This window comes from Octopus bimaculoides, chromosome 4 (genome assembly GCF_046866305.1).
Source record: "Octopus bimaculoides isolate indiv1 chromosome 4, ASM4686630v1, whole genome shotgun sequence".
NCBI lineage: Eukaryota > Metazoa > Mollusca > Cephalopoda > Octopoda > Octopodidae > Octopus > Octopus bimaculoides.
The window spans coordinates 15794592-15808208 of NC_142931.1; the positions used below are offsets into that span (position 1 = coordinate 15794592).

General features: G+C 36.8%; 1 protein-coding gene across 41 annotated transcripts in view; it reads right to left on the reverse strand.

The window, feature by feature from the left end:
- Positions 1-13617, reverse strand: part of LOC106877139 (dual specificity protein kinase CLK2) — a 107237-nt gene that overhangs the window by 78214 nt on the left and 15406 nt on the right. For 19 of the 41 annotated variants that reach the window (XR_016241383.1, XR_016241384.1, XM_089350347.1 and 16 more), the window contains exon 1: positions 6032-6196. The exons of 9 other annotated variants lie outside the window; for them this stretch is intronic. Coding sequence is in view for 30 of the 32 variants with exons in the window: in XM_089350347.1 (XP_089206473.1) it covers positions 6032-6181 (150 nt within the window). In the remaining 2 variants the exon portion in view is untranslated. Of the gene's footprint in view, positions 1-3629; positions 3732-6031; positions 6197-13617 lie in introns of those variants that run through there. 13 more of the 41 variants (XM_089350355.1, XM_089350337.1, XM_089350356.1 and 10 more) reach the window with 2 other exon arrangements.

Genomic DNA, 13617 nt, shown 5'->3' on the forward strand with positions numbered 1-13617 from the left:
CACCCTCACTATGTCACTAAGTACAAAGAAAGCTTTATGCAGTTGCTTAATCTGCTATATATAATAATCAAAATCCCTTAAAGCACAACCTACCAGCTTAGGTATAAAGAAAGGTTACATTAATCTTACATCTAAGATGAATGGTTATGGCTGGGATGCTCAATCAGATTCAACCTAGGCTCTAACAATTTACCAGCAAATTCAAGATATTTCTCAGTCTACGATATTTAAATAAGAATTGAACTGCTATTACTGCTTTATGCTTTTTTAAAATACTCTTTAGATTACACTATGTTCACTGAATTAAAAACAATTTTAAAAGTACATTTTCCTTTTGTGGCTTTTAAATGTACTCTATAACAATTTATATATATTTAAAAACCTAAATTAAACAATTATTTAAAATTTAACTTTTTTTTCTCTTAAAACCAAGTCACTGATTAGATTAAATTATCACATTCAATTAGTATGAAAAATTTATCAATGTAAATTTAATGCACATGTGCATAAATTGTTAAAACAATGAAATTAGTATTATGAAGTTGTGTTTGACAATCTGCTGCAGAAAGACCTAGATGCTATGTGCCATATATAAATGAGCTGAATAAAACAACACGCAGTTCTAAGTCCTCCACTATTAATTAGCAAGCTTGTGCTAACAGTTTTGTGATCTGAGGAGTGATATGAGCAACACCTCGTTTCACATGATGGTGATAATATGCAGGCAAATGACCAGATGGATTGAGAACTTTCAGAACAAGGGACCAGGAAACTATGCTGGTTCTATGGAGGACATTTGTCCTCAACCATCTTGACTACTGCTCTCTACTGTGGTCAAACTAATAGCAGGACTTGAGACAGGATGATTGCATCAATAGAACAGTTGAGCGACTGGGAGAGACTGAAAGAGCTGATAGGAGAGATACACAGTGATATATGTAAGGAAGATCCTTGAAGGGTTGAGATTAAACTTTGGCATTGAGAGCTATACCAACCCTCAAAATGGACGTCACACTGTTTCAAAGGTCTCAGCCAACCCATCTAGAGTGAGGATAATGTACCGCAATAGCTTGGAATTCAAGAGTCCATGATTATTTAATACCTTGCCAAATACATCTGAGAGGCTCTACATGGAGTAGGGGTAGATATTTTCAAGAAACAATTTGATTTTCTGCTGTCCAAGGTCCAAAATGAACCTACATCACAGCAAGAAACTCAAAGAGGACAACAATATCAAATTCCTTCTTTCACCAAAAGCCAATCACATAAGAATGGCCATTGAAAATGGTAATAACACTGGTGGTGCCCCAACATGGTCACAGCCTTTGAGCTGAAACGCATAAAAGAATATGAGAGTATGAAATTTGATTCAATTAGCAATCATTTTCCACAAATCAGAGACTGATGTCCAACCGATCAGCTTGCAATCAGGCAACCAAACCAGTGGTATATCATACCTTAGGGTAAAGACATGCATGTTTGAAAAAATTCAGTTAGGTGCAACAGTCTCACAATTTCCTGAAAGCTTAGTGCTGCTTGGCACTTTACTATGCATTATACATTGCTAAGATTTTAATCACATACACTCTTGTGTAGGTGATTTAACTATTTACTCTGAACAATATTCCACACTGGCATCAATGACACATCCCACCAAAACTGTGCAAACTCTGATGCAAATATCCACCAATGAATCCATGACCATTTAGTTTAATTCAACAGCCTCAACATCATTACTCACAATATTAAATTGGCTGATCTTTCATGACAATCAAACATTACATATTCTCTCAGGATAAGAAATATTTTCTGATATTCTACAACCCAAAATACTGTTCTTATATCTGTCACAATGCAACTTAGGCACAATTCTAAAAATGTACCATACACCCCGTCACTTCTACCAACTCTACTACAGTTCCTGTTCTTTTGAACTGACTAATGCACCTATCTTTCCTCTTTACAGTATGTCACTGCACCCCAAAAGTCATTCACAATCCTAACTTTCTTTACGAAAACTCCCACCAGGGATCAACCAGTTAAAGTTCAAACTGAACAATCCTACATTGATCTTTCCCATCTAGGAATAAAAATATAATGTATTCAACTCAATAGCTTGAGTATTCACAGAACAAAAGCTATGATACTCAGCAATAAATAAATTATTGATGTATAGTGATGGAATCAAAGAAGAGGATAGAAAACGTTGAAGTATTATTGTTGACTAAAACAAAATACCATATTTTCTGGCACACAAACCAAATTTTTCAGATAAAAATTTAGACAAAAATGGTAGGATGGAGGATCAAAAATCCCATGAGATGCAGCAGGATTTGGAAAGTTGGTGGCAATGTTTGAATGCTTAGTTTCATTGATGGTCTACAAGTAGGCCATATAGAGCGTAAGGTAAAAATGTAGAATTTGAGGAAATTGGAGTTAGTCTCCTTAGGTAACAATTAGTGCATAGGTAAGTTCAGAGAAGAGTTTAATAATTTCATTGCAAATAACTTATTTAACTCTTCTATGAACTCTTATCATGATCATCTTTTTAACATTCACTCTTCCATCTGTGCATAAGTCAAAAGGAATTCATTGAGGTAGATGTGCTATGGCCAGATACCCTTCCTATTGCCAACCCTCACCCATTTTCAAATTAGGTAATATTTCCCCTTGGCCAGATACATTTCCATAGAAGACTGGAAATGAACAACACTGATTATATGACAGTGATGCTCATTTACAACTATCACATGATGTCAAAGAGAACAAAATGCATGCATACACACACATTAGGCTTCTTTTAGTTTCCATCTCCAAATCCACTCACAAGGCTTTACTTAACCCGGGATTAGTGGCACTGAAGCTGAAACCATGTGGCTGGGAAGCAAACTTATTCCTACAGTCATGCTTGTGAAGCTGTGGTCTGCAAATTCTTGTTAGAGGCTAGTAAACCCAAATAAGAATTGACTGGATTGAAACAAACTGGCCACCCAATGTCAGTGCAGAAAGCAGATGTAAAAAGGGTTATGATGATGATGATGCTATGTCAATGAATCATGGGTAGTGAAATGACATCTAAGAATGCACAAATGTGGATTTGAAATATTAAACTTACTAGAAAGGTTTTGTGCGAGGTGATCATAGAACTGGTCAGCAAAGAGCTTTGCAAATTATGCAGGAAAGAGGAGTTAATACAGACAAAAAATATGAATGGATGATTGCATGAAGTGTAAAGGTGCTTTAAATTAGAATTATAGAGTATCTGTGAGTTATAAAGAAGACCTCACATATACTTTTGGTGGTGTTTTTTGTAAACAAAAGGGAAAATTATTAAATCCGTGCTCAGTGTGTGGATCTCACGCACTGAGCACAGACTTGGACTACTTGGGAAGATGCTTTGTTACGGATTTATCCGCCCTGATGGAGTACTGGAAAGCAATGAAGGACAATTTCAAGATGATTGAATTGTGGTCCTTGTATGTTGAAAACATCACGTGGGACAAACAAAAGCCCTGTAAAAAGAGGTTTTCCATTCACCGATAAAAGTTAAGCTTTTTCTAAACTATTACTTTTATTAGGCTAATGAGATTAAAGCCTCGCGAAATAAAAATGTAATATTTTTTAGATACCGTTAAAGGTTCTTCCTTGTGAAGCATTGACATAGTAAGTTACGTTCTCATGTAAAGATGCCTTAAGTGTTTGAACAGGAAGCGCAGGAAGATCAGAGCACTCTAAAAGACAAATTTGATAGAAAAAAAATATTTGAAAGCCATCTAAGTTTAAATATTAAAATTGAACTTTATTTCAGATTTAAAATATTGATTATGTTCAAGTGCTAAGCTAGTTATTTGCATACTTCAACGGCAAAGCTTTGTGAAGTGATTGGCAATAAAATGTCTTCATTTGTGAATAACTAGGCCAAAGATATTTTCCCGTTTGTGAATGTATACAAACTGAAAAATATATTTATACAATAGTTTACGTTATTTTCTATAATACAAGTTTATATACGTAATAAATATAATTTTTGAAATTTTCAAAAGGATTTATTTCCAAAATTAAAGAAATAATGTCTAGATTTGTTCGATTCAGGGAATAAAATGCATTATTAGAGAGTGGCATATAGTTAGATCAGACTGGTGGTAATTGAAATATTCACGATCAAATAATATTTAAGTATTAATTTTCGTTACTAGTTTTTAAAAAGAAATAGCCTTTACGTTCAGAAGTGAAGACAATATTTTAATCGATTTATAACTCCTTAAATAAATCAGTAAAGCTTAAAATCTACAAACCACCTGCAAAGCAGTTTTAAGTGAGTTTAGACAAAGTTCCAAGTTGGCTGTGAATTTAGGGAGAATCATATTTAAATGAGTTGTTAAATATAATAAGAAAACCTGATTAAATCTAATAATGTCCGTCCGTTCATCAAAAATATAATAGAGAAAACCCGTTATGAAAGCAATAACATTCGTCGTGTGCTTGACCAAGACGTTTTACTGATATATAATTAGCATTACTTATAATCCAATTATAACAGAAATGAAGGTGTAAGAAATTATTTTAAAAGCGATTTTGTCAGATATTCTTTGATTTTAAGTAGAAAATAAAAACTATGTGATTCGACCTTTAAACAGGAGAGGAAAAAAAATAATAAATTTCACGCACTAACATCAGATCAAAAATACTTAATGGCGTGTACGGGAAAATGCTGCAATGATTGGGAAAATAAAATAATAATTTGCAACATAAATCAAGCTATAGTGAGAAATTGCACAAACTATTGAACTAAATAAGATATGAAAAAGAATTATTAAGTATGTTGGAGGCCATTTTAAAAAGGTTAAATTAATCAAATATGATCGAAGATGGAATGTGATAGATATATCGGTTTTTAAGCTTACTGAATTGGAAGCAATAGTTAAATAGAGTCCTTTTACATATCTGTCTATAATAGTATCAAATAGATTTCTGACCAAAAAATAACAGAAATAGAGCGTAAATATATTTAATTAAATAATACTTAATGTAACACAGTGCATTTCATCTAATCTTAGTCCATTTAAATAGGTTTGTATATAATTTTTATAAATAAAAAGAGGGGGGGGGTATTTATAATATATACTTTAAACATCATACACTTAACAAAAGGCTTAATATTTTTGTTTATTTTCATTTTAATGTAAAGACTGAATTAAAACACGAGATACGAACTGGAAAAGGGCGACACGAATTCAATCTTTTTGACACCGAATAAATAACTACAGCATATTTAACTGCTTCCACGATTATATTTTAGTTTTGATAGAATTAAAATTTATATCGAATTTATCACGTGGACTTGGGAGTAATTTGAATTACTAGTTTATAAGGTAAATGTGTTCTTGGAAGAAAATTCATTTACTTACATTAGAAGAAAAATGGGAAACAGTCAGTGCTAAGGAGAAGTAAAAACAGGGGGGAAAATTACACGTATATCGTAAGCTTCTTTATTATAACTATAGCAAGAGACAAGAATAAATTGTTTTAATCTACTTGAAATAATAATTAATACAGAAATAAGAACTATAAAAGTAAAAAAACAACAGAACTGTAAAGGAAGACGTGGGATCAGCAATATGGCTGAACAAGTTTAGAAGATTGAATGGAGGGGGAAAAGCGCGCCTAGGACGGAAGCAAAGTTACATTGAAATCTTGATAAATAAATAAATAAATGGTCTCGAAAATAATTACGCAGCTTTTCCAAAGAAGAAATGCATCTGCTATTATAAATGCTAAAGAATTGTATTCTCTTGTCGAGCAATCAAACTGATAAGAAAGAGAATGATTGGCATGGAACAAATACGAGGGAAGTAGTAAGAGGTGATAATTGAGAGAAAGCATTTGTCTTAAAACATAATTGGGACTAAGATGTGTATGTTCGGCGCTTTATTGTTGCTAAACAAACTCACTTAGCCTGTCTGTTTTATTTCTAATGCTAACACAAAATTCTGCGTAGAAGTGTGACTGATGTAATAAGCCGTTTACTTACATTTAATGACCGAAAGTCTTCGGCTTTTCCTCGCAAAAGATTGAAATAAACCTTTCTACTACACTTCAATAAAAGTGAACTCAACGTAGCCATATGCCGGGAAGACTCGGCAGTCGCGATTGGCCCAGTTAATGGTCCAATCAGTGTCATTCTTACAAAAATAATCAACGTCGTCACTATCAAATAAAGAAGAAACTAATTAATCCAGCTAGTAGCAGTGCTAGCACTTAACGCAAATGTATATAATTTTTCTCAATATTTTTAAAGATCATTTCTATATAACTAATTAGGCAACATTTTTTAATTTTATTTATTTCATTCATCGCATACATATTTAAGAAAATTACTGGGTTTTTTTTTTGTTATGCAGTGTAATGTTATTGAAAAGGTGTTGGATTAAAGAGTAAAACTAAAATACATATATAATATACATAGACGAAAAGGGAGCTTTCTTCATGTCTTGTCTTTGTCCATTAGGTCTTTTCGTAAAAACATAGTTTTAAATTTATATGGGTGTAGAAAACGAAATTGGGTCAAGCTCGTGTCGTTTTCAAGGGCATTGATGACATGTGAAATTGCTATAACCGAAAATCGATCCCTGGTTGCTGATAGGAGCATAACTATCATTGGCACTGTTTGTTTCCGTTCCCTATAAAATTCCTTTCCTCACTGTATTTACAGATCGATGTTCTTAATGACGAAATATAGAGAATATTTAGAGCTTTTGATTTATTATTCAAATTTAAGCTTGCACCTGTCATAATGGAGCCAGCTTAACAGTGAAGTATCCCACACAATAAATATCTTAAGCATGATTTATACCTCTACTTTTATGGCCAGTAAAGCTATATCAGACACTGCAACATCTGTAATTAGAGAATTTTTTTCTTTTCTTTTAAATTTGTTTTGGAGGTGGTTACTTCGTCAGCCATCGCTTTACGCATACTGTAGCACTTGGATCACTAGTATAGTCAATTTACTATAAACCATTATTAGTTATGCATTTGTTTTAATTTCTAAGTTGCTACTGTTTAGTTCTGGGTCAAATTTGATCGCGCAGGTTTATAGGAGGTGGTTTCAGCCGGTTGATCGCGCCAGGATCCATGAATACCTAACAGTACACACACACAAACTCAAACATCTTTCAATTTTGGAGGGATCCTCCTACCCCGAGGGAAAAGAAACCAGTCTTTTTCAGCTTTGTAAAATTTCTCTTGAAAGCCCAGCCTAAGAGCTAAGGCATTCTAACGGTGGCCATCCTGTCTTTTATGCTGTCATGCTTTGGAATGTTCTACCCACAGTGTCTTTTCCTTAGGATGTTATTTGTGGAACATTTCCATTTCATTTCTAAGTAGGTTGAGTGACCATGTACATATTTTCTCGTTAGCTAATTGGTTAAGCTCCAGGCTAATTTAGTTAGTGCTAATGAAGATCAAACTTTCGGTATTGAATCAAAATGCTTGCGTGAGAAGGCCCGGCAAGCCAAGTGAGACCTAAATCCAAGGCCTCTGCCAGGGGTGTAGCCAGCCCACTTACGCGTACCTTTCCTTCATTGGACACTAAACTCCGCTTACGAAGACCTGTTGAGGCAAGTGAAATAGAAATCGAACTAAATTCGACGACTGGCACCCATGCCAACGTCGTCTCCTTCATTGGACACGAAACTCAGCTTGCAAAGACCTGTTGGGGCAAGTGAAATCGCGATGGCACCTGCGCCCAGCGTCATCTTTCTGGCACTTGTGCCTGCAGCATGTGTAAGGACTTTCAAGCGAGATCGTTGCCAGTGCCCCTGGACTGGCTCTTGTGCGGGTGGCACATAAAAGACACCATTTTGAGCATAGCCGTTGCCAGTACCGCCTGACTGGCCTTTGTGCCGGTGACACGTAAAAGCACCCACTACACTCTTGGAGTGGTTGGCGTTAGGAAGGGCATCCAGCTGTAGAAACTCTGCCAAATCAGATTGGAGCCTGGTGTAGCCATCGGGTTTCACCAGTCCTCAGTCAAATCGTCCAACCCATGCTAGCATGGAAAGCAGACATTAAACGATGATGATGATGATGAAGATCACCAAGCTAACATGGTAGTCCAGAAAAATAGGACGAATACCGCCGTTGATTAGCTCAAAAAGGCCATCGCCTCTAGCTATCTACGTGACACACGAACCTGTGTCCATTTGTGTGTCACATAGCTAGCTAGAGGCGATGGCCTCTTGGAGCTAAGCAACGGTAGCATTCATCTAATTCTTCTGGACTGCCATGTTAGCTTGGCGATAACTATTAATATCCAGTACTGCTGCCGTAGTCTCCTTTAGAGAGACTTAGAAACATTAATATTTCTATTTTTGAAAACCAGTGGATGTATTCCACTGAATTTAGGTAAATAATCCTTCGAACAGATGGTCAGTAGCGACACCTGCTGGGTTTGGCTACTCTACATTGATGAGGGGCAAATACCCTGAAACTAGTCTATAGATGCCAGACCAGCAAGGGGAAGCAGCTGACCTCCCCTGTTCGAAGGTTATAATGGACAAAGGTTCGTGTGTTATATAGCTAGCTAGGTGACAATGGACACAGGTTCGTGTGTCACATAGCTAGCTGGAGGCGATGGCCTCTTGGAGCTTATCAATGGCAGCATTCGTCCTATTTTTCTGGACTGCCATGTTAGCTTGGCGATAACTATTAATGTCCAGTACTGCTACCAAAGTCTCCTTTAAAGAGACTTAGAAATATTAATATTTCTAGCTTTGAGATAGCATTGATTTTTCAGGTTTGTTTAGTAATATTGACTACTCAATATCTAAAACCTTTTGTCATCTTAAACCAGTGTTATTTTAAGGTTTTTCGTTTCCACTATAACATGGATAACATAGATTACAATAAAATTAAGGAGACACCTATTGCTATAATGTTCTTTATAGTTACAATGGTCAATTGGAAAAATTTAGTGTCAGACAAAATGCCTTGTGGTAGTTATTTTGGCTCCTTTCAGTTCCAAGTTGAAAATCCACAGTGGTCAATTTTGCCCATGTGGAATGCTTTTTTCATTACAGACAAAAAATTACAATGGGAACTAAGAAAATTTGAGATGGAAGCACATACATTATTGGCATTCTGATAGATAAACTAAATATACTGGTAAAGTGCCAGAAATGAACAGAGTAATAATAACATTAATCAATAATTATGGCAATAATGTTCTTATAGCACAAAGAATAACAACTTCAATCAAATCCATTACCCAGCCACCTAATTAGATAATCTGAATAGGAATTCAAGACTGTACAAATAGACTTGAAAAGGCATAATGTTTTCTTTAAATAAAATACTTAGATACAGAAAATAAAGATCCATTTATTATCATTTGTTTATTATAACAACAGTATCATGAAAGACAGACAGATAGATAGGCAGGCAGGCAGACAGACAGACAGATAGATAGACAGATAGATAGATAGGTAGATAGATAGATAGATAGATAGATAGATAGATAGATAGATAGATAGATAGATAGACTCACTCATGCATGTATGATTATGAACTATAAAGTGTTTAATAAATGCTTCCTATTCAATAATCCTACTTTAGCTTACAAAACAATAAATTATAGATTTCTCACATTGGAAATGGCAAATTATTAAGTAGGGAAGTTTACAGGAAAATAAAATCACTCTTTGAAAAGATATCTACATAGATCCATTCACAAATCATTCTAGTCTTCAGACATTGAGGAATCAATTGTTGGTATTGAACTATGATAGAATGATTTCTCAATAACAAAGTCAATCAAATCAACTGCAGACAGCATCAATCTATAAAAAACTCAAACTTTTGTCTTAAGTTTTGGCAATAGTTAATTAAAATAAAGAGAAAAAAACATCACCATCATCATAGTTTTAACATACTCTTTTCAAAACTTACATAAGTCAGATGGAGTGCTTTTCCTATCTCTAACACTCAAAGTAATATTTCTCCATGGCCAGATATGTTCTTGCAAAATATTAGAAATGAATGACATTCATCTAGAACAATCACATGATATCAGGTCAAAGAGACAAACATATACACACTCACACAAACACATACATATATACCACATATTTCGTATGAGAGCTTCTTTCGGTTACTGGCTGCCAAATCCATACAGAAGGCTTGGTCAGCCCAAGGCTATAGTAGAAGCCAAAGGTGCCACACTGTGGGATTGAACATGAAACCATGTGGTTGGGAAGTAAACTTCTTAACTACACCTGCATCTGTTATGAAATATAATGCTAGTAAATTACAATTTACAAGAGTTTGACAGGAATGACATCAACTTAGATAATTCACTTACAAATGCAATCAGTCAAGTATAATCGAATATGATCTACTGCATATTCAGTATATATTTGTATGTTTTATTTTTCATTCCAGTCATTCACAAGATGCCACAGTAATCTTATATGTCTAGAGCAGTGATTCCCAACAGTGGCTTCCAACACTTTTATTTAAATGAGTTTTCCTACAGACCCCTTTTGATATGCTTATCCAAATGTGTGTGTGTGTGTGTCTATATATATATATATATATATATATATATAGGAGAAGTTTCAGGTGTGGAAGCAAGGTCTAGAACTGAAGGGCCTTAGAGTCAACCTAGCTAAAACCAAAATCCTAATAAGTAGGAAGGTAGATAAAACACAAACCCCTTCAGGTAGATGGCCCTGCTCAGTATGTAGAAAAGGAGTAGGTAGTAACTCTATAAGACGTACCCGGTGCAAGCTATGGACACATAAGAGGTGCAGCAACATCAAAGGCAGGTTAACTAGCAAGTTAGTTTTTGTTTGTGGCAGATGTTCAGGTGTAATAAAGACTGTAAACAAACAGGAAACAACTTCTATCTCATTCCAGGGTGAAAAACTAGAGGTAGTCGATAGCTTCCGCTATCTGGGCGACCAAGTTAGTAGTGGGGGTGGGTGCGCTGAAAGTGTAGCTGCTAGAATAAGAATAGCCTGGGCAAAGTTTAGAGAGCTCTTACCCCTGCTGGCGACAAAGGGACTCTCACTCAGAGTAAAAGGCAGACTGTATGACGCATGCGTACGAACAGCCATGCTACATGGTAGTGAAACATGGGCTGTAACTGCCGAGGACATACGTAAGCTCGCAAGGAATGAAGCCAGTATGCTCCGTTGGATGTGTAATGTCAATGTGAATACCCGTCAGAGTGTAAGTATCTTGAGAGAAAAGCTGAACATTAGAAGCATCAGTTGTGGCGTGCAAGAGAGACGATTGCGCTGGTATGGACATGTGGTGAGAATGGATGAGGATAGCTGCGTGAAAAAGTGCCACACCCTAACAGTTGAGGGAACCCGTGGAAGAGGTAGGCCCAGGAAGACCTGGGCTGAGGTGGTGAGGCAAGACCTTCGTACATTGGGCCTCACCGAGGCGATGACTACTGACCGAGACCTTTGGAAATGTGCTGTGCGTGAGAAGACCCGGCAAGCCAAGTAAGATCGTTGCCAGTGCCCCTGGACTGGTTCTTGTGCGGGTGGCACATGAGATGCACCATTTTGAGCGTGGCCGTTGCCAGTACCGCCTGACTGGCTCCCGTAGGATTTTCGAGCGAGATCGTTGCCAGTGCCCCTGGACTGGCTTGTGCGGGTGGCACATAAAAGACACCATTTCGAGCGTGGCCGTTTTCGTGCGGGTGACACGTAAAAGCACCCACTACACTCTCTGAGTGGTTGGCGTTAGGAAGGGCATCCAGCTGTAGAAACTCTGCCAAATTAGACTGGAGCCTGGTGTTGCCATCCGGTTTCACCAGTCCTCAGTCAAATCGTCCAACCCATGCTAGCATGGAAAGCGGACGTTAAACGATGATGATGATATATATGAAATTATGAATTTAGTTCACTGGATAGGAGACAGGGGACGGGTCCAGTCAGTGCCCGTCCCCCGCCCTGCGATGGAGCTGCAGGGATATGGGGCTCACTGTACGCGCAACAAGCTACAGGACTGGAGGAGTGTCCAACGATTGCCGCATGATGGAGAAGCGACCATGACCACATAATCGACCGGCGAGACTGAGAGATAGGGACCAGTACTACCTCTGCAGACCACTGATCCAGAGTAAATTATTTCAGGGGAGATAATTTTGCAAACAAAGCGATGATCACAGTTGCATTAATTACATAAACCAACTTTGATACTGATTAACAGCCTGTTTAAAAACATTAATAACTGAAAGAGATGAATAGTGACTTCAAAGTATAACAGTTCACATCTTATGATATTCCATACAGCAAGGAAAGAACCTATACACAATCTAATTTCAAGTAATATACAATTAATATTATTGAATTTCATTTTCATTCCTGAACATTTTTAGTATATAATCAAATAATTTAATTTATTACAATCAAATATTACAAGATGGCTTCAAATCTATTTTTTCTCATCATAAATATTATCTCCCTTTAAAGTTATTCACAATCACTTCTTAGTATCACAAATGTTATATCATGTATATTGCACTTGGGCATAGATTAGAATATTTCTTCTTTTATTCTTTTATTTGCTTCAGTCATTTGACTTTAGTCGAGCAAATCGAACCCCAGGACGTATTCTTTGTAAGCCTAGTACTTATTCTATCAGTCTCTTTTGCCGAACCACTAAGTTACAGCGACATAAACACACCAGCATCATTTGTCAAGCAATGTTGTGAGGGACAAACACAGACACACAAGCATACGTGCGCACGCACACACACACACACACACACACACATATATATATATACGAGGGGCTTCTTTCAGCTTCTGTCTACCAAATCCACTCACAAGGCTTTGGTCAGCCTGAGGCAATAGTAGAAGATACTTGCCCAAGGTGCCACGCAGTAGGACTGAACCCAGAACCATGTGGTTGATAAGCAAGCTTCTTACCACACAGCCACTCCTGTACCTTTGTATGAGAAAGTCTCATGTTTAATGTTTTATAGAGTTTTCCTGAGAACAATGGTGATAGTTTCACAACAGCAGCAATCCCCAATAGGTTAATTAAATCAATATGCAAAAGCATATATATTTAGAAGACACAACTTTGATGGTTGTCACAGAGACCCATAAAGAGTACATACAACTAATACACTTGTGTGTGTGTGTGTGTATATATATATATATATATATATATATATATATATATCATCATCATCATTGTTTAACGTGCGCTTTCCATGCTAGCATGGGTTGGACGATTTGACTGAGGACTGGTGAACTGGATGGCTGCACCAGGCTCCAATCTGATCTGGTAGAGTTTCTACAGCTGGATGCCCTTCCTAATGCCAACCACTCCGAGAGTGTAGTGGATGCTTTTACGTGCCACAGGCACGAGGGCCAGTCACAACGGTACTGACAATGGCCACGCTCAAAATGGTGTTTTTTATGTGCCACCTGCACAGGAGCCAGTCCAGCGGCACTGGCAATGACCTCACTCAAATGATTTTCTAACGTAACACCGGCACAAGTGCCAGTAAGGCGACGCTGGTAACGATCATGCTCAAATATTCCTATTTATGTGCCACTAGCATGGAAGCCAGACAGCTGCTCTGGCAAT